Below are 20273 nucleotides of genomic sequence, written 5' to 3' on the forward strand. Positions count from 1 at the left end.
TCTGACTATGGAGAAAATTACTTCAATGCCAAATTCCAATGACATTGTCCTGAACTTAAACAATGTAATATTTCTACCCACAGATTCACTCCAACCAATTTAACAACTCTTAGGATCAGAAATCCTCACAGGAATGCATGAGGTATTTAGTTAGTTTTATGGTGCGAGGCGCATACCCAGAACCTTACAAAATATGTCAAATATAAATTAATTACACCCATTATACAAATAATAACACTGCTTCATCAAAGCACCAGACACACGGACATCACACACAACCAAACTGAGCGAGAAAAATTAACCGGCTTCACATACCTGCATGATCACGGTATTCCGGCCATGCTTTTATTATTATTTTTTTTTAAGTTTCCTCTTAAATTCTTGTTAATGAACAGAAACATGGAGATATAACTTTTTCTGTTGGTTCTAAACTAGAAAGAAAACATTTAAAATGAGTTCAGTTTGGACACATCAGCATGTTGTTCCATACAAAAACGTTCATTTGATACAACTTGAGTAGCGAGTTATTAGCTTATTTACATGACTATGACAGATAATGGTTGCACCCTCACCTTCCTATGTTACAATTACAAAGAATAATGTAACGCAATGTCACTACTAAAAGACACGGAGAACCAACAAAAACTGGTGAAAGATTTCAAGGAACCCGCTTTTAAATTGTATTATAATTTTAAAGCAAAAAAAAAAAAAACAACAACCTTGAAGTTAAAATAAAACTATCTTACCCAATGTTGGACATGTGGAATGTAATGTAACGAAAAGGAGCAATGAGCCGAGGTTACGGTTCTATATTTCATAGTCAAATGTGAGTAATGCTCAATATTTTGGCAATTACCACCTCTTGTACAGGGACACACACAGAAAAAGTTTAAGACGATTAAAAGATGCCTGAATCCCACTGAAATGAGGTTCCAGCTTGTCACACATTCATGAAAAAAATGTGTCCCTAAAAGTGAAAATCCTTTGTTGTAATGATCGAATATCTGAAGTGATGTATTATTGGAATTTACCAATTTGTTCTTCTATTTGAGAACAATTTCCGAACTGTCAGGTTGGTTCAGAGTGCCAGTCCTGACACACGATGCAGCACAATGAGTAATGATGATCGCATACAATCAAGCTAATGACTTCACACAACATATGGAAAGTGTTTCAAAAACCCTGTTGAAGATCTATGCTTCACCTCAAATATTCAGCTGTCAACATGCTGCAGTCAAAAGACATCTACAAAGCGCACAAACTTCAGCAAAGCACTCGACATAGAATAGAAATCTATGGCTATGACTACTCCATATCAGACACACAACTCAAAGTGACACACCCTGAATGGAGTTAAAAGCTAAAATACAAAACAAGACTGAGAACAAATGCCTAAAAATAATTCCTCGGAGGCCACACAACTACAGGACGATTTGACTGAAACATCATGCAAGTAAGCGTGAACCTGAAAAACAATAATGAAACAATACCAAAAAGCAATTTCTCAAAACTAATGGAAATTTTTGAAAACTGTTAACTCACATCAAATCAACACCTACAACAAAGCCACCCACTAGATGGTGTAATTCAGTCAAAAACTGCAGAGAAACTGACCAAAAGCCAACCCTCAAAAGGCAAAATACTGCCACCTACAGGAAGAAACAAACAGTGCTAAAGACAAGTCCTTAAACATTCCATCTGTCCAAAAACAATAAACCAAAACACGAGGAGGAAATCTATGTTAAAAACAAAAAAAAAGTATAAAAAAAAAAAAAAAAAAAATCTGATTTTTTTTTTTTGTTTATCGACATGAATGTTCCAGAAGAAGGGAGCAACCATTATCCTGTGATAACTTGTTCTTAGTGTCCATTAAGAGCCATTAAAGCATTCTTCAAACTACATCAAAACAAGAAGAAATGTCTTTTGTGTCAAAGGTCAATAATTATATGCAGACATGCTCACAGCCACGGTGTGAGAGTTTAAATCGGCTCCACTTGATGGTTCCGCGCACAAACGCAGACGGTAAGCAACCGATGTCCGGGTCAGATATGTGTATGAACGGCTCCCATGTCTTGTTTTTGTGACAGGACTCTTCTCTTCTATTGTACTCCTCATCCATCAATCAGCGAGACGTCAATGTGGGACAAATCAATCATGTGCCTGTGTAGTAATTGTAATAATAATTATAACATTTCAACCACAGTGTCAGAGGCAGAGGCACTAATCCACACAGACACTGAACCCTACACCATTCAACACAAGCCCAGGACTCTACACTGACAAAAATGTTACCAAAGGATGTGACTGTTTAACTGGCGTGCCTCTAAATGTGATGAAAGAAGTGTATATTGATTACCGATTGAAGCTCATTTGAAAACTCGCTGCATGCTGGGGAGTGGAAAACTTGGCAACTGCTTTCCTCTGCTGAGGTATCATTTTGAACATCTGCAATTCAGAAAAAGCAAACAAACAAAAATAACATCTGAATTATGGTTCTGAAACTGAAGATTTCACAGCATCAAAACAATATGTGGGGACAAAGGGGCATTCTAGACCAACATGCCAGAATGCTGCCGTTTCCAGCTAGCATGTTAAGATGTTCTACAAAAGCCAATTGTTATCACTCAACTTATGTAACCTGACATTTTTTTAAAGGACTAAAATTAAAGAGGGCAATTTCAAAGTGGACAAAAATTCTCATGTGCCAATTTGTCAGAGACCTCGCAGATCTTGCTCATGTCCACAAGTGGGCGTGGGTGGTAAAGAGACATGCTTTAATTTCATCAACTAACTTGATCATTACAACAGAGGGCGCTATGGTCATAATGGAAAAGGGCATCACGGATACAAGCAGTGCACTTTTCCAGTGCTATCTATCTTTCCATATTAAGGGGTTCGTTAACTTAACATAAGAGCACAGTGAATGAGTATAAGCTCTAATTTTACCTTAAACTCTGGGTGCCTTGCAGACAACCCAGGCTGATACCAGCTGGTGAATTAAGTTAATTATTAACTAATGAGCTACATGTGGTCTGCGGTAAAGGAACAACTGCCATGCATCCTGTGCATACTCTATGGGGCCGATAGACCTGAGAAGGTTCTTTAGCTGGGTGTCGGTGGTGGATGACGAGAGGCCTTCAATGGACACGACGCAGCGCTGGACTCTCTGCACTTCTCTGGCTCTGTCTTGTAGCTATGGGACGACCTCGGCCCATCTGACCACCCCCTCTACCTCGTCCCGGCCGGACACAACAACCTTCACCAGCGCCAGGGCGTGATGAAAACGTGCACAAAGACACAGGCAAGGATAAAGATGAGGCAGCATGAGTATCCCTAGTGTTTGTATTTGTGTTTGACTGTGCAGAAGAACTACACTCTCAGCACAAATGATCCTAAATAAAACAAAAAAAATGCTGCCTCCCACGCCGCTCAGACGCAGAGCTTTCACTTGATTGACTTATCATGCGTCTATGTGGAGCATCAATGTCAGAACATGATGTGTACGTGGCGTGGCATATCTTCATACGAGCTCCTGACTGAGAGGTATGCTTCTTTCTTGGCAGAGGGTGTGGGTGGGGGGGATCTCAAAAACAGAGGCAGTAGTGGGAATGTGTGTGTGTTTTTGAGATGGGAGCATAAAGAAGGGAAGCCGTGAGAGCGTTATGGTGACTGCCTTAGCCTGTCAGCGTCAGAGAGCGTTGCATACTGTGACAGCAGCCCGGCGTTGACAGCCGTGCAAGGAGGCCAGGAGACCTTGTGTAGCCCCGTGTACACCGCTCCCTGCTTGTCAATACTCCTACAGCTGGCATACTGTCCTGTCTTATTACCGCGAGCTGCTCGTTGGTATCTCTACTGAATGCCAAGCTAGTTGTTACGGGACAACTTCACAGGAGACAATCCAGCCCTTCCACCCCCCAGCAGAACTAGCATTAGCCCCACAGAGTACGTCACTAAATAACATTTCTTCTATTTCTACACACAGCAAAATAGCACAGCATAACAGGGAGAGATCCCATTTGTTGCATACCCTGTTTGTTGGGGGTTGCCCGTTTCCCCTCGGTTACCCTGTGGTGACACCGTCGAACCCTTGCTGCTGCGGCTGTCCTGTCATAGTAATCGTCCCTCTGGAAACCCTTGTTGATTGGGCTCTCTGACTGGGAGCCTTGTTGCTAGCAGTGGGCTGCTGGTAAGCCTCGGAACCTTTCCACCCTGGTTGGGAATAATTGGGGACAAAGCAAAGTTAGCACCATCAATCAACCTTCTAGCATTTATCTCCATTTACAAACATCACAAACTTGTCAGCAGACAGAAAATAAGACAAAATTGCACAAAATGTGCACCGTCAGAATTGGATCCCCCATCAACGCTGTGGGGAATAAAGAGCGACCCGACAAGGTGACAGACTCATTATCAAATAAAGTCACAGCTCAACTCAGTTTGACGTGGTGAGGAATTGAAGGTCGTTTCTTCTCCGGCTGCAGAGAGATTCGATGGATCAATACGGGGGGAGGATCTCTCTGACCTGTCCCCAGTTGAGAGTAATGGATTAATCCCTCCTATAGAAATCACAGCTCCTGATTGCACCCATCAAAGCTAAGCTGCATTACAACTGGAACGACAGCAGCTCGATGTGTGCCCCCCCCGCGCAGCTTTGTGTTTCACACCGCTTTGTAACATCCCTGATGAAAATATAATTTGCCTCTTATCTGTGTGCCTAAGCCGTATGAATTCAATCCTCAAAAGTGGCAACTTCTTACACAGGTATTATGCTGCTCCCTCTCAACCAAGAAGATTAATTGCAAGAGGTTTGGACTGGCATTCTTTTGTTATCCTACACCTGAGAGATGGGCTGGTGGTGGAGGGGTGCAACAGTGAGAAGATGTAAGAGAGAGAAGAAAAAAGGTGATAACATTGTCAAGCTCTGCAGATGACAGAACACTAGAAAAGCGCATCTAGAGAATCTTTTCACCACAGCAATAGGCCTTACCTACACACCCCCACCCTCCCCCTGACACATTTTTTCCGGGTTTCTGAAATGCTGTACATCAGATAGCTGTGCACAGGTTTCCATTAACACACTGACACCCAGTTATCTTCATCTGCAGCCAGCCTGCGATTGGGCTCTGTGGCTTGATCCTCTGGGATGGAAACAGAAAGCAGCTTATTTTTGAAACACTATCACATCTCACTGCATGTCTTATTAGTCACAAGCCCGAATGTTTAACACGCATGGCTTTGAGGTTGTTTCAATAAAGATGAATGTGTAATTAAGCCCCAAGATAATAACATCAATTGCGGGAGAAGTCAGCAATGGCTAGAGTGGTAATTCCAGACTTCTTTAGTGTTGCAGTCATAGTCATTTTGGACTCTTCCAGGCTGCTATATTTAAAACAATACTCCTGTGCCCTTAGAACAGAATATCAACCTTTAAGAGTAGTGATTAATGTCCCCCCCAACTCCACAGATAAATGTCACACTGTTCTCTTTAAAGCCTACAGCCTACGATCTAAAGGGTAACACATACGTAAAGACATCAAAGCTTAAATACCAGTTCCCAAAGCTAAAGAGGGAACTCATAACAGAATCAATTTTGCCAAAATGACACAGACATACACACAGTCATTCTTATTAGGTTAGATGTCTATTTGATTACAAAAATAGACAGCAATCAGTGGCAACTTAAACTATATTGGTTTAAAATCAGTTTATCTGTGAACAAACAAGTTAGATAAAGTTTACAAATAAGGGACACATACAAAATAAGGAATCGGATAAAAAAAAAAAAAAAAAAAAAAAAAAGGCTCACCGCTCCTGAAAGTTTAACAACTCTGACTTTTTGTGGCACCTGCTGCGCTTCACCACCAGTACTCTTTGCCCTCTGCATGACAGTTCTTTTGACCCCCATTTTAAGTCCTTGCGCCTGAACCTGGCTAGCACCCGATGAGGAAGGTAAGGCTTGGTTTTTTCGAGTAACGAGCCCAGGGGGCTGAGTTCCTGGCTTATTTAAGATCTGCACCACACTAGTCCTTTGCTGCTGCTGCTCCTGATTTTGTTGCGAATGCTGCTGCTGCCACTGCTGATTCTGAAAAAATCCAGGGGCTGCTGAATGCCTCCTTTGCCAGTTTGGAGTCGTGTCTTGACATTTGGATGTGTTGCTGGGGCCTGACCGACACTGTTGGGAGCGATCCGAGTGCCTTGATTCGGGTTCTTTAGCAGCTGATTGACTGGTTGTTGTGTTCTTTGAGGAAACAGCCTTTGCTGTTGCTGTCTATGTTCTGGCTGCTGTTGTTGCTGCTGTTGTTGTACAGGGGGCGCTATTTGCTGATTCTGTGGCACAGACTGAATCTGTGAAGAAGCTGAACTTTGGCTCTGGTTGAGTCTTTCCAGCAGTTCTTTCTTCCTGAGGCCAGCCTGCATCTGCCGTCTCATCTCCTTCTGCTTCAGGATCTCCTCTCTCAAACGCTTCTGCTCCTCGATCTTCAGACGGTACTGTCGCGTCTCTTCATCTTCATCAGGGTCCTATGCCACAAAACATAAACCAACAATCTCAATGCCGGGAATATGACTCATTTGCCACTGCCTCCTGTTTGCATATCATTGAGTGTGACAAAAAGATTTTATGGAAATCTAAATCTATTACAGGAACACAGTCATAAAATAAACATTACATTCTAACACAGTAACACAGCTGTCATTAACATTAGCTGCTGATCTTATTAAAACAGAGGGAAAAGTTTTAACAGCTTTTGAAGGATTTTTTAAAACCCAGCCAGTTGAAATATGGTGTGCCTTATGGGCAGCATATTTATCTGCTTCCTTGTTTTGAGCATGACTGCTAAAAAGCTGACCTGTGGTAGTGTGCTGGATTGTGTGTTTAGGATTTCCTTGTGGACTACTGTCCTCCGTTCTCCCCTAGGCTGTGATTCAGTCTTGGCAACAATTTGGCCTCTTCCTCTACCATTGCCAGGAACCGGCTGAATGTTCTGCCCAGGACGCACCCCCTGCGTTGCCTTGGCAACAGGCCTGACGTTGGCGGAGGGGGAGGCAGCGGGGTGGGCGCTGTTCATGTTTGTGTTGCCAGGTGCTACAGGGAGCTCCCGTAGGTTGCTGTTGCGCTTTGGAAAGCTCTGCATTTGCTTGGAGACTGGAGCGCTCTAACAAAAGGGCAAAACACAAACATTATATGGATTTAAGATCAGACGCTTTCAAAGCTGTGCTTTTCTATCAAGTTTTCACAATGAAGAACAAAGCTCATACTGTATTTGTTTTGTCCTGCAACATGATGGAATTAGAATACCAGTCATAAAGATGGTACATAACGTCTCAGCTGTTAAATTAATCTCTCACCATCCTCTGACGACTGGCAGAATTGCGTTGCTGGAGGTTTTGAGGTCGTGGAGTCATTTGCCTGGGGCTTCCGTGTAACTGCTGATGATGGAAGGGATTCTGAACATGGTGCATCATGGGGTGAGACTCATTGTGACTTAGATGTTGATGCTGTGGCAATTCCTGCCTATGGTGCTGCATGGGCTGATGGGTGGAGAGGCGGTTCATGATGGGGCAACTGGGAACCAGGAGGGCTGTGCATTAAGCTCTGAAAAACCAGAAGATAATGAAAAAACATCAGTAAAGCAGCAGGATAAGAATTTATACATGACAAGTAATGCAAAATGTCTGACTTGTTTTTGGCAAGAGTATAATTTATTTTCCACAATTTTCTAATGCTGAAAAAGGAACCATTCTACGTATTAATTGGTGTCCTCATATAACCACACAGTTGTACTGCAATACTTTTTCAATCACTAGAGGGAGTTGTTGCCTATGCCTCAATATGTCAGTGTTCTCCAACCATCTTTAAAAACAATTTTAACATGCAGGATTGAAGATGTTCACAAGCATTAAGAGATAAGAGACAAACTGCAGTACATGTGTTCATAAGCAGTCACAAATACACACACACATGCATCGAGTATAAAGATCACTTACTCTCAGTCGTACCTGCATCCCATATTGTGGAGGGGGAAAAATGTTACTCTGCTGGCCAAAGGGCTGACGAGGCCCCATGAAGGGCCTAGGCTGATTGGGGGGGCCACCTTGTTGATTCAAACCGACCATTCCCTGGTGACTTTGGTGAGGAGGAAGGTTGGGTCTTGGGGGTTCTCTTGGAAACAAACCCAGCGGGCCTTGGCCTGGGTGGCTGTAACCCGGTCCTGGAGGACCAAAGCCCATATGCCCCTGGCTGGTCGGCTGCTGATGGAGGCTATTGCTCTTGTTCATCAGGGGGCTGGGACTCTGGTGATCAAACATGTGCTGCCCAGGAAACCGTGCTGGCTCTGTGCACACACGAGAGAGACCAAGCAACAACACACAGATGTTTTTTTTTTTTTTTAAACCAAGTGAGTTCATTTCAATACATCAGCGATTCCCTTCCCACGTGCATGGCACAGTAGCAAGGGACACAAGAAGGAAAAAAAAAAAAAAGTTTTCAGAGAGAGAGAGAGAGAGAGAGAGAAAAACACAAACATGCTGCATTTAATCCTGGATTCCAAGACTCTTTCACATATATGGTAGACACTGCTAACAGAGAACTACCACCCACCCCCCACACCCCTTAAAAATAAATAAATAAGAATAAAAATAAAAAGGACAGCAGCATCCCCTGAAAGTATGCTGCCAAAGGTAATTTTGAATGTCTTTAAATAGCCCAAAATAAATTTGTAGCCTTTGTCAAGGTTGCGTGGGGCTCACCTCCCATGAAGATGGGTTCTCTGTTTTGGAGGCCTTGAGGTGGCTGGCTCCTATAGGGCTCCATGTGATGAGGGGGCCGCTGGGGCTGACCAAAATTACCAGGAATGTGCTGTTGAAATTCTCCTGGACCCTGGGAAAAACAACACTCATAAATTCTAGGCTGTACTGTGAATGCAATCATCACAAATAAAATACACTAAGAAAAAAAAAAAGGAAATTTGTTACGAGGCAGGAAGTGCTTGTACTTAAAGGGTTAGTGTCAATAAAGAGAGTTTTTACATCCACGTCAATATACATGGTAATACTCAAGAATCCCCGAGTATGAATTTGTGAACAAACTTACACTGATACTCCTTTGAGCTTCATAAACTATGGCAAAGAAGGTCTGTAACAATGAAAGGGTGTGGCAGAAAAGGATGAAGTGCCCTTATCTTTGTTTGAAGCATTTTTCAAGCACAACAGCTTTCCAGTGCTCTCTACTGCATTCATGCATGTTATTCACCCCAATCTACCTTCCAAGGAAAACTAGATAACTCCATAATCCCTATTAGGAATTTGAATCCCCCTCATAACTGTCTCCTTTATTCTTTAAACATTGATCTCTGACGTTGAATTAACCTGCTATTCAACACATTGCACTTCCACAAATGGGCTGCTTACATCCCCCAAGCCCATTGTAAATTACTTAAGATGTTATCAAGGTTTAATCCATCTTTATTCCACTGCTGTGGTGGTATTTAGAGTCGAGAGATGTTTGAAAGCTTGAGGGCCAGAGTCCCAAAAAGTTGCTTAAAAAAGTTAATCAAATGGGCTTAGAGAGACAGGATGACAATGAGAGCACTATCACAGTGCTGCGAAAAGGTCAGACAGGAGCGCACAGTGATGACTCTGGTGTCCGTGTGACACAGCTCATCTTCTTCCATATAATCCTGGATAAACACTAAAATATGTCACAGATGTTTGGACAGCTTTCAGCAGTATGGTGATAACCATGACAAAAATAATGGGGAGGTGGGGGGTACACTATTTAACAGTTAAATTAAATTAAAACAAAGTGGAAATGTGGGTTTAAGGAAAGGTTTTGTTTCTGGGAATGGTGTGGACTTTTTACAATACAAATATAGCACGTTAACATTTAAGAACTATATTTGTTTTCATTGCAGTACTGTTGATAAGTAACAATGACGACCAGAGAGCTTGTGTTTGCGACCAAGTGCCATTATGAGAGAAATTTTTAACAACAACAAGATGGCAAAACCGTATTAATACACGAGCATAGTTCATACTGAAACACTTTAAAGCATTATTTCTGGCATCTTTATGTTGTGGTTAAACGTCAGTGTTAAAACAGATTTAATATTTTAATACCTTTAATTGGCAAAGACATGAATGTTTCAAAACCAGCCTAGTAAAATTGTAATGCAGTAACACTAGAGGCTATGACCTCCCAATCACTCAGTCTTTTAACAATTAAATTTGATGGGATGATAATGTATGATAATCATGAGTAATCAGGTGCCCAGTGGTAAATGGAGTATTGCCGTCTGGTATGTCACCTGCATTTCAAATTGTGTCCTTGGTGACAGCAGCATAAAAGCGACTGATATCTGGGTGAACCAAACACAGCCTAGTCATCTGCACAAGCTTCAATCTTACTCTGCCATCCATCAGGAGATGTAGCACTCCTCAGGTATTTGGGAACAAGGACTGCATGACACCAACACTGATCATGCAAAAATGCATTTTTTTTTCTTTTAGGGGGGAGTGGGACAATAGACTCAAATATGAATGCTTAGCCCATTTAGCATCACACTTTGTATATCACATGGCTGCAATAGATTCAGCATTATCCAACTGCTAATTTGCATAAATCCATATAAAATTCACTATCTGAGAGCACAGCAGTCAGTCAGTAGCAATGCCCACCTGATGCCTGGGCATCATTAAGTTGAAGGACAGGGTAACATAAGCATCTTAGCTGAGTCGCTGGCAAGTCACTTCCTCAATACAGCAATTACCTGAAAGGCATTTCTGTCATTCTTGGAAGGGTTCTCTGGTAGTGAAACAAAGGACCTTTTCTTAAAAAACCAATGGATTAAGATCTTTTTGCTTGGATGTCAAATTCAGCCTTTCCAATACATGGTGCAAAAAAAAAAAAAAGAAAAAGAAAAAAAAGAAAGCCTCATGCTGCTCCATCAAACCAACACCACCATATTTCATTGAAGCATTCAATACAAGTTCTCTGTGCCTCTGGGACATAAATTTGTAGAATGTGCATTTTAACTGGCACTGTATCTGGGTTTCACAAGTACATTATGTGTCAAGCAGCTTAGACTGAGCCCTGGACCAACGATGAAAGGTTGCTAACTATATCTGGCTACAGCAGCCTACACCTCCTGTAGTCTACTGGCCTGAAGCCCCAATCAAGCATTTCCAGTTGTGCTGCCTTATATCAGTGTTTATAGACTTGTTTTGACAGTACTTGGTAAGGACCAACCGTTCAACTGTAATAATGATATTGCCCTCGATTTAAAAAAAAAAAAAAAAAAAAAAAAAAAAATTTAAAAAGATGCTAAGGATGGAGGGAGGGTGAGAAAGTGAGGCAAAAGCGACGGAGAGGAGCAGCTGCTACTCACAGGGAACCTCTGAGGACCCACAGCAGGTCTGGGCTGGCTCTGAGCAGGAGGCATCAAGGGCACTGCAATGAGAGAGCGAGAGCAGGGGGGAGAGACAGAAAGGGGGGGGGAGGGAAAAATAACAATGAGGGGCAGTAGGCAATCCGAATGTGATATTTGAAAGAGTCAAATATATACACATCAATATGCTAAAAGAATGCTCCACAAGCATGCATGTTAAATTTTATTTCAGTCATTTCCCACGTCATTTTACATAAACCACAGATCCAATATGTGGGACTAATTTCCTGATATAACTAAAAGTTTATGGCATTGTTTTATAACATTTTGATCAATTTTGTTTTTAGGGATATTACTACAAAACAACTTCTGGCATATCTGCATGTAAAGCAACTACAACTGGAAAATATTCAGTGAAACCTATTCCCAAGTAATTACTAAAAACACATTTACAAAGATGGATGTCAAAGTGGGACATTTTTGATTTTCCAAAACTGGGCTTACTCTGCAGAATAACGTCAACATCCTCATGATCACAATGACACAAACATATATGCCTTGCTAAGGAAATTTCAATTTCAGTCTGGGCAGACTGACCAGATAAACCCATCTCAGAATGAAATGGGGATGTGCCAGGAGAAAAAGAAATGTATAAACCCATTACTGGGTGAGAGACCTATTCACTTGTCATTCAGCCAAACAAAAAAAGTGACATTCTAATCCAGGCACCTTTCAGTGTATAGAAAAAGCTGCCAGCTGCACCAGCACTATGTGGATACTACGGATCCTATGGATAGTGAGCTTGAGCTGCTATAATTACTGATCCAATGTGAACCCCCCATATGTATATGGTGCATTGTGGCAGCCTGTGTTGTCAACAGGCTGAAACTGCTTTATAACAGAACCAGAAATAACATTCAGGTGGAACTTTTTTGTGCAGAAACATATAAACTGTGTTGACTGACGTATGAAATATTTTCATAATAAGCAGTTTTGTGTAAATTTGTAATTTTCTGTGAATTTACAGGTTCTGCTTTTTTATACTTTGGTGCCAAGTGTGTGCCAAAGCAAGGGCACTAGTGGTACCAAATACCAAATAATTGTTTTGGGGGGGTCAATTTGTACATTAATTCCAAATGTTACTGCAGTTACGGTTGACATATTTAGCGACGCTACAGGATTTAACCCAAGGAGATGGCTTGTGCTTTTATGAAATAACCATCTTGAAAAATTTAGAACTTGGAAACAAAAAAACTCCTATTTTGGCCTAAACATTCCACTGTTTTTAATCATCAGTTTTAAACTCAAGAATGTTTAAACCAACTAATTTTCCTGACTCCATTACCATATGTTCCAGAGTAATGGGCCTTTACTTTGTGGTATATAATTTAGACACCCTCTGGTCACAAAAGGTTAATCACGTTTGTCAGGGGAAGTCCAAGGGGCATAAACCTAACATGGAGTTTGCCATGGTGCACAAATACAATACTGACTATATGGGGCTAAATGAATGAATGAATACTGTGTTTTATATTTTAATTAATAGACTGCTGTTACACTGTCAATGCACATGCTCAGTAGTGTGGAAATATCACGTGACTAAGCCCCACCTCCGCTGTCGGCATGAGGGCCGTGAATATTCGTCCAAAACACGTACGCGTAGTGGCTCATGCAACTTATTCCAGAGGGTGATGTTGTACTATGATCACTCATGATCCAAAGTGCTAAAACAGGATGAAATGGCTTAATCAGGCTTGCCTCCTTGTAGGGTGATTTATAAAATGCAGACAAGGCAACACACCAGAAAAACGAAAGTAGACTTGCGCCTTCAGCCAGGCCTTCTGTTTTCAGCGCACATTTTACTACTTCTAAACACTTGAAAAATATTGAGTTGTGTGTTTTCTTTTCATGACAACTGGAGCAGTACACTTTAATGTTTTTGATGAATGAATGGAACGTTGCATTTTTATAGTGTTCTACAATCTGCCTGACGACGCTTCCTGATGGAAAAGTCTGCTGTTTTTCCGGCTTTCCTCCAAAACACAGCTGCCATTTGTGTGAAGCACGTTTGCATCAAGACATTAAATGCAGTTTCACACAAGCTATTTTTACTGTTGTAAAACTGAATGATTTTTACAAATAAAGCCGTGACAAAAAAGGTACACACTGTGCACAGGATTACAGCTAATGGCGCCAGTGTTATCTACTAAATATTGTGTTATTGTTCTGATTGTCCTATCTTGTACACGTATAAGGGACTTTGTCCACCTTTCTTTTGGCAAGTTACAGGCATTTGTCACAGTGCTACACATAGATTCAGTCACGTCCATGTATTTACATGGAGGATGCATGCCCACAATAAAAGGCGCTGCTCCCCACGGCGTTCTACATGAGTGACTTGTGGAGCACTCAGGGGTGTGCACCAAGCAATGTAACAACAGTCTTTTAGGATCATGCTCTCAATATTATTTTTCTAAGATTAAACGGTATATTTTTCAAAATTAATCTGAAATAATAATTGATGATCATTTTCAGCAACGTATCCAGGTCTGGGTTGCGGTGGCAGCAGAGCAAGGAGCTCATCCTGCACTTCCCTAATCTGCAATTAACTTTTATGTATTTATTTATTTAAAAATTGTGACATCAAAAAATAAATGCCCAAAAGGTCATTAGTTTTACAGCCAATGCATGAATGATAATGGCAGTAGTAATACCATTAATTGGTTAGGGCCTATGGTAAACCTGTAAAATTTGTGGTGAAGAACTAGGTAGAAATTATAAAGCATACAAATTAAATGTGGCAAAGTATTTTGCTCAAAGCTGCAATTAAAATAACTTAAGAGTGGAATTAAGCACCTTGTACAGATGATGATGCGGGACCTCTAAAATGGGGGTTAATGTGAATGTTTTTGGGCTGTGGAGGCTGCTGCTGGTGATGCTGGGAGTAGCTGGATGGGGAGGAGCTCATCATGCGTGGTGGTGGTGGGTCCAACTGGGGTCGCAATGGTGGTGAACGGTGAGCCATGGGAGGAGGGATGAGTGGCTGAAGGGGCTGCTGGGCAATTGGGCGCCCATGTTCTTGGAAGGGAGGAGGTCCTCTTGTACGCAAAGGGTGGCTGTTGATGAAGACCAGGCATCCGGTTGGATGGCTGCTACATGCAAAGAGACAGTGGGACAGAGAGTGGAGGAAAGACAAAAACAACCTGTCAATACACACACACAATTATATATATATATATATATATATACACACCACACACACACACACACACACACACACACACACACACACACACACACACACACACACACACACACACACACACACACACACACACACACACACACACACACAGGTCAAAGCTGCACAATGTCACCCATAGGTTTTCTATAGAGACCTGGAAGAAACATTTTGAAACCCAAAAATAGCTGCCCTAGGTGTCTCTATGTTGGCAGCACTTACCCCTGCATATGTCATGACCAACCCACATTTGGATGAAGAGGCAACGGTTCGAGGAGACTCTGTATGACCTGAACTGTACAACTTAAGTCTGAACACATCTTCATGTTTGAGTTATTGAACAAGCACAGCTAACACTCCAACCTCAGACGGGATGTATATGAAATCATATTTTGGGGGACTGAGCAGTGGTTTTCATAACAGTTTGGTTTGGTACGCATTAAAAATTATGATCCACTTATTTCCTCAGTAATCGTGGATTAACTGGACCTCACGTCATCAGACTACCAGTAAGTTCTAAAAATGCCGAATGGAGTTAGCACATAAAATTAAACAAAACCAAAATTTCACTCAGTGGAAATACTGTAACACTAACGTCTTAGATGATCCACTAGGAAAATCAGGAGCACAACAAAAGACATGATAACAGATATTTATAATGAAATACTCACAGGACAGACACAATCCTCCATAGCAGCTAATAGCCACAGGTGCTATCGGACCTCTAAGGTTTGCTCAGCAGCACAGACTAGCTGTCAGTCAAAGAGACCATGCACAAATTATGCATAACTATGTGTTAAAACCTTTTAAACCAAGTCGTGTGAGACAAAAAGTTAAGTTTTGTACAGTTGCCATGTAAGGGGAAACAATCTATACAGACCAAAACCGTTTTTGTACCAGGTAATAAACATGTTTTTTCCTCCTCTGAAGTTGAACATTTTAATGCAGGCATCTATGGCAATGTGCTCCTTTCTAGAGGCAGCCTCAAGCAGCCATTCAGGAACTGCACCTTTTTCCTTCTTCCAGATGACTTTATGTTGGATGTCTGACATTTAGTGCTTAGTCAAAACTCAAAACACTTCGATCTTGAAAGGTAGCTTTGCTTGCAGCCACTGGTTCCTAAATTAAGAAGAATTTCACAACTAAGACCTGAAATAGTATCTGAAAAATAAATTAATCAGCTTTGAAAGTTAAATGTATGTTCTTTAAATACTGGTGAAGCGACAGAAATATAAAAAGCTACACTTGTGTGATGAAAATGTTTAATTTTCAGTAAGTGTACCAACATAAGCATCTTTCAAATTTTAATCAACACTTTTTGGGATGCCTACAATGCACAAGGGTGATTTGGCTCCAAATCCAGTCAGCAAAGGATGGAAGACACCAGCATATAAAGTACCTCAGGGGGTTTCAAACATAGAGATTTTCTTCACAACTGTAAATTTTACAGCAGACTGGCAACAAGTGCAAATGGGCATTACGGCAGGATGCATAATCTCATGGTTGTCATTTACAATAGCAACACAGGCTATTAAAGCGCAGAGTTGAGCTGTACAGTGCATCTGCAAAGTATTCACGGAGCTTCACTTTTTCCACATTTTGTTATGTTACAGCCTTATTCCAAAATGGAGTAAATTAATTTTATTCCCCTTAAAATTCTATTCACAATACCCCATAATACCAAATAAAAAATATTTTGAAAATTTTGCAAATTTATTAAAAATAAAAAACTAAGAAATCACAAGTAGTATTCACACCCTTTGCTCAATACTTTGTTGATGCACTGTTGGCAACAATTATAGTCAAGTCTTCTTGAATATGATGCCACAAGTTTGCTGCACCTGTCTTTGGGCAGTTTTGCACATTCCTGTTTGCAGCACCTCTCAAGATCCATCAGGTTGGATGGGGAATGTCAGTGTACAGCCATTTTCAGATCTCTCCAGAGATGTTCAATCAGATTCAGGTCTGGGCTCTGGCTGAGCCACTCAAGGACATTCAGAGAGTTGTCCTGAAGCCACTCCTGTGATATCTTTCCTGGAAGGCCCCTGCCCTGTATGTTTTCCATATCTACATACTCAAGTCACACCTGATTTTTTAAAAGCATACCCGGCAGAGTTAATTGCCTCAGTGTGGAACAGGGAGAGTTACAAAACATGCAGCGCAGGGGCCCTCCAGGAAAAGGGTTGGACACAGCTAGTTTAGTCACTGTCCTGCTGAAGGATGAACTGTCACCCCAGTCTGAGGTCAGGAGCAGGTTTTCATCCAGGCTGTCTCTGTACATTACTGCATTCATCTTTCCCTCAATCCTGACTAGTCTCCCAGTTCCTGCTGCTGAAAAACATCTCCACAGCATGATGTTGCCACCACCATGTTTCACTGTAGGGATGGTGGCTGGTTTCCTCCAACATGACCCTGGAATTCACACAAAAGAGTTCAATCTTTTTCTCATCAGATCAGAGAATTTTTTTCTCATGGTCTGAGAGCCTTCAGGTACCTTTTGTCAAACTCCAGGTGGGCTGCCATATGCCTTTTACTGAGGAGTGGCTTCCGTCTGGCCAGTCTACCATACAGACCAGATTGGTGGATTGCTGCAGAGATGGCTGTCCTTCTGGAAGGTTCTCTTCTCACAGAGGAATGAATGCTGGAGCTCTGACAGAGTGACCATCGGGTTCTTGGTCACCACTCTGACTAAGGCCCTTCTCCCCCGATCGCTCAGTTTAGACGGGCAGCCAGCTGAGTTCTGGTGGATCCGGACATCTCCCATTTATGGGTGATGGAGGCCACTGTGCTCATTGGGACCTTCAAAGCAGCAGAAATGTTTCTGTACCCTTCCCCAGATTTGTGCCTTAAGACAATCCTGTCTCTGAGGTCTACAGATAAGTCCTTTGACTTCATGCTTGGTTTGTGCTCTGACAGGGACTGTCAACTGTGAGACCTTATATGCAGAAAGGTGCCTTTCCAAATCACGATCAATCAACTGAATTTACCCCAGGTGGACTCGAATTAAGCTGTAGATGCTCAGGTGCATGTCAAGGATGCACCTGAGCTCCATTTTAAGCTTCATGATAAACTGTGAATACTTATGTACATGTACTTATGGCAGCACAGTGGATTAGTGGTTAGCACTGTTGCCTCACAGCGAGAAGGTCATGGGTTCGATTCCCACCTGTGGCCTTTCTGTATGGAGTTTGCATATTCTCCCTGTGTTTGCGTGGGTTTCCTTCCACATTTAAAGACATGCAGGTTAGGTGAATTGGAAACCTTATAATTGTCCAGGCCCCCCTTGAAAAAGAGGTCTCGATCTCAATGGGACTAACCTGGTTAAATGAAGGGTTAACTTAAACATGTGGTTGCCTAGTTTTTTGTCTTTAATAAATTTGCAAAAATCTAAAAAAATAATAATAATAATAATAAAAAAAAAATCTTTTTTCACATCGTCATTATGGTGTATTGTGTGTAGAATTTTGAGGAAAAAATGAATTCCATCCATTTTGGAATAAGGCTCTAACATAAATGTGGAAAGAGTGAAGCACTGTGAATACTTTCTGGATGCAGTGTAGGTGGAGAAATGCTTCAGGGAGATCAGTACCTAATACCGATAAAACCGGACAATACCTGACTCACAAAGCCACCTTAACTACCACAACTGCATGTACCAGAATGTTGCTGCAGAAGCCAAACAACAATTTAGGGTGGGCAATGAAAGTGAAGGAAGCTAATTCAAGAAGCATCATGGAGGACTGTCAGAGACAAGGTTTTACAATGCAGTAGAAATCAACTACAGTTAAAACTGCTTTGGGAAATGGCACAATGAAGGCTTGACTGACAAAGAACTTCAGATAGTATTTGCTTAATGGCATCAGTGTCACAGACAAGCCAAGGCTTCCAGCAAAACAAAATCTGCGACGCCTGGACTTAGTGCAATGGAAAGAGACAATTAAAAAGCCTCATAAAAACAGAAAAGCTGCTGAATTAATGTCACAAATTTAGGAGAAGGTTGGAAAGCCCAAATCCGCCAACTAGACATTGGAGTTGGGGATATGTGGTACAGTCAGCCATGTCTATGCAGAGTGTTCAGAATAAGAGGATGGGCCCTAAAAGAATAAATAAACACATGGCTCATTTTTTTAATGTGTCCTTTTAAATTGGTTCATAACCTTATTATCAGTGAACTTCAACTCTTATTTATAACCAGGTATTTCTTGATATCCACCGACCAGTTTTGAAGGAGATTCCCTGTGTCACAGAGAAACAGAAAGGTCGATTTCCACACCCCACCATCCCCACCTCAAATGTTTGTTTGTAGGGGGCAGAATTCATTTACAAACTGAAGTGTTAACAGAGGTTGGTTTTATCAGAATTAGTGTAGCTATCTGAAACAATCTGCAGTAATACACATAAAAATCCAAAAATTCCAGACAGGACACACCTTGTTTTCATAGCACTGTACCTCAACACTGACAATGATGGCAGAATAATACACTGACTGGCATTAGGGATGTACAAACAACTACTGCTCCCGAAATCTTAAAAAAAAAAAATATATAACATTGTCAAGTACAATTACTTCCAGCCTAGCTGTTTTCACCAAACAATAAAGTTCAAGGTAAAGCCATCTTACCCTCAGCACCCCAGTCATCCCTTGAACTAACAACAACTGAAGCTAATTGCATTATAGCATCAAAGACCTTCAGGTGGATGAACACAAGATATACCTGCATGCCTAGGTTTGCCATCAGGTGGTGCCTCTGGTCATTCATTCTTCCTCTGTTTCCACCAGCACCTCTATAATCACCCATTCCAAAGCCTTGGTAGCCGCCTCTCCCTCTACCTCGCCATCCTCCTCTTCCCCGACCTCCGTAATGGGTTTGTTTCTTCTGCCGTTGTTGGTCCTCAAACTCCTTTAAGTCTGCCTTTGCTTTCTCTGACAGTTCTTTAAAAATAAAACAGAGCAACTGAACATTAAGTTTGTTAGAACTTTAAATTTGTAACAACACACATTAAATTCTATGAAATACATTTATTTTATTGCAGAGTGGAAAGAAATACAAGCAGACCAAAGTAAATTTCCATGTGACGTAGATTTAGCTACCAAGATTGAATTCTGCTATGCAGGAATAATTTGTACCAAGTGTTTCAGGGATGGCTCTTCTTTTAGTCCCTGAATCAGCCAAACGCACTGCAACACCTTCCTTTCTCTCAGATTTGAACCGTCTGTGACCAGATTCTTCATCTTCCTCATCCTCTTCATCAGAGTCCTCCTTCATTTCTTCTTCATGTATAGCTTCATGTTCAACCTGAAGACATGCTCTTGAAAATAAATGACTACAGCAGCATATGTACTTCAAAGAACAGAGTAGTGATCATTTCATCATTTCAAACACTACATTACTCAAAAGCTACTAATTAAATGTAGTTAAACACTACACAGCATTAAATATACAATGCAATCACACCAGGGCTGCAACACAATTGCTTTTATCGTGTAATTAGCCTTTTCTGAATGACAGGCTTACATATTCATGGTCGAAGTAGTCATCATACAGTAGTGTTCAGAATAATAGTAGTGCTATGTGACTAAAAAGATTAATCCAGGTTTTGAGTATATTTCTTATTGTTACATGGGAAACAAGGTACCAGTAGATTCA

General features: G+C 41.3%; 1 protein-coding gene across 1 annotated transcript in view; it reads right to left on the minus strand.

The window, feature by feature from the left end:
- Positions 1-2094: 2094 nt before the first annotated feature.
- The window catches only part of rbm33a (RNA binding motif protein 33a), a 58181-nt gene continuing 40002 nt past the window's right edge, over positions 2095-20273 (minus strand). Inside the window, 17 exon segments of the mRNA XM_034177614.1 lie at positions 2095-2160; positions 2357-2447; positions 3073-3161; positions 3163-3256; positions 5497-5506; positions 5807-6099; positions 6102-6519; positions 6849-7154; positions 7348-7545; positions 7547-7594; positions 7987-8333; positions 8749-8878; positions 11385-11446; positions 14241-14500; positions 14502-14536; positions 19341-19558; positions 19754-19922. Of these exon segments, the coding sequence (XP_034033505.1) occupies positions 2112-2160; positions 2357-2447; positions 3073-3161; positions 3163-3256; positions 5497-5506; positions 5807-6099; positions 6102-6519; positions 6849-7154; positions 7348-7545; positions 7547-7594; positions 7987-8333; positions 8749-8878; positions 11385-11446; positions 14241-14500; positions 14502-14536; positions 19341-19558; positions 19754-19922 (2817 nt within the window). The 3' untranslated portion in view covers positions 2095-2111.

This window comes from Thalassophryne amazonica, chromosome 1 (genome assembly GCF_902500255.1).
Source record: "Thalassophryne amazonica chromosome 1, fThaAma1.1, whole genome shotgun sequence".
Lineage (NCBI taxonomy): Eukaryota > Metazoa > Chordata > Actinopteri > Batrachoidiformes > Batrachoididae > Thalassophryne > Thalassophryne amazonica.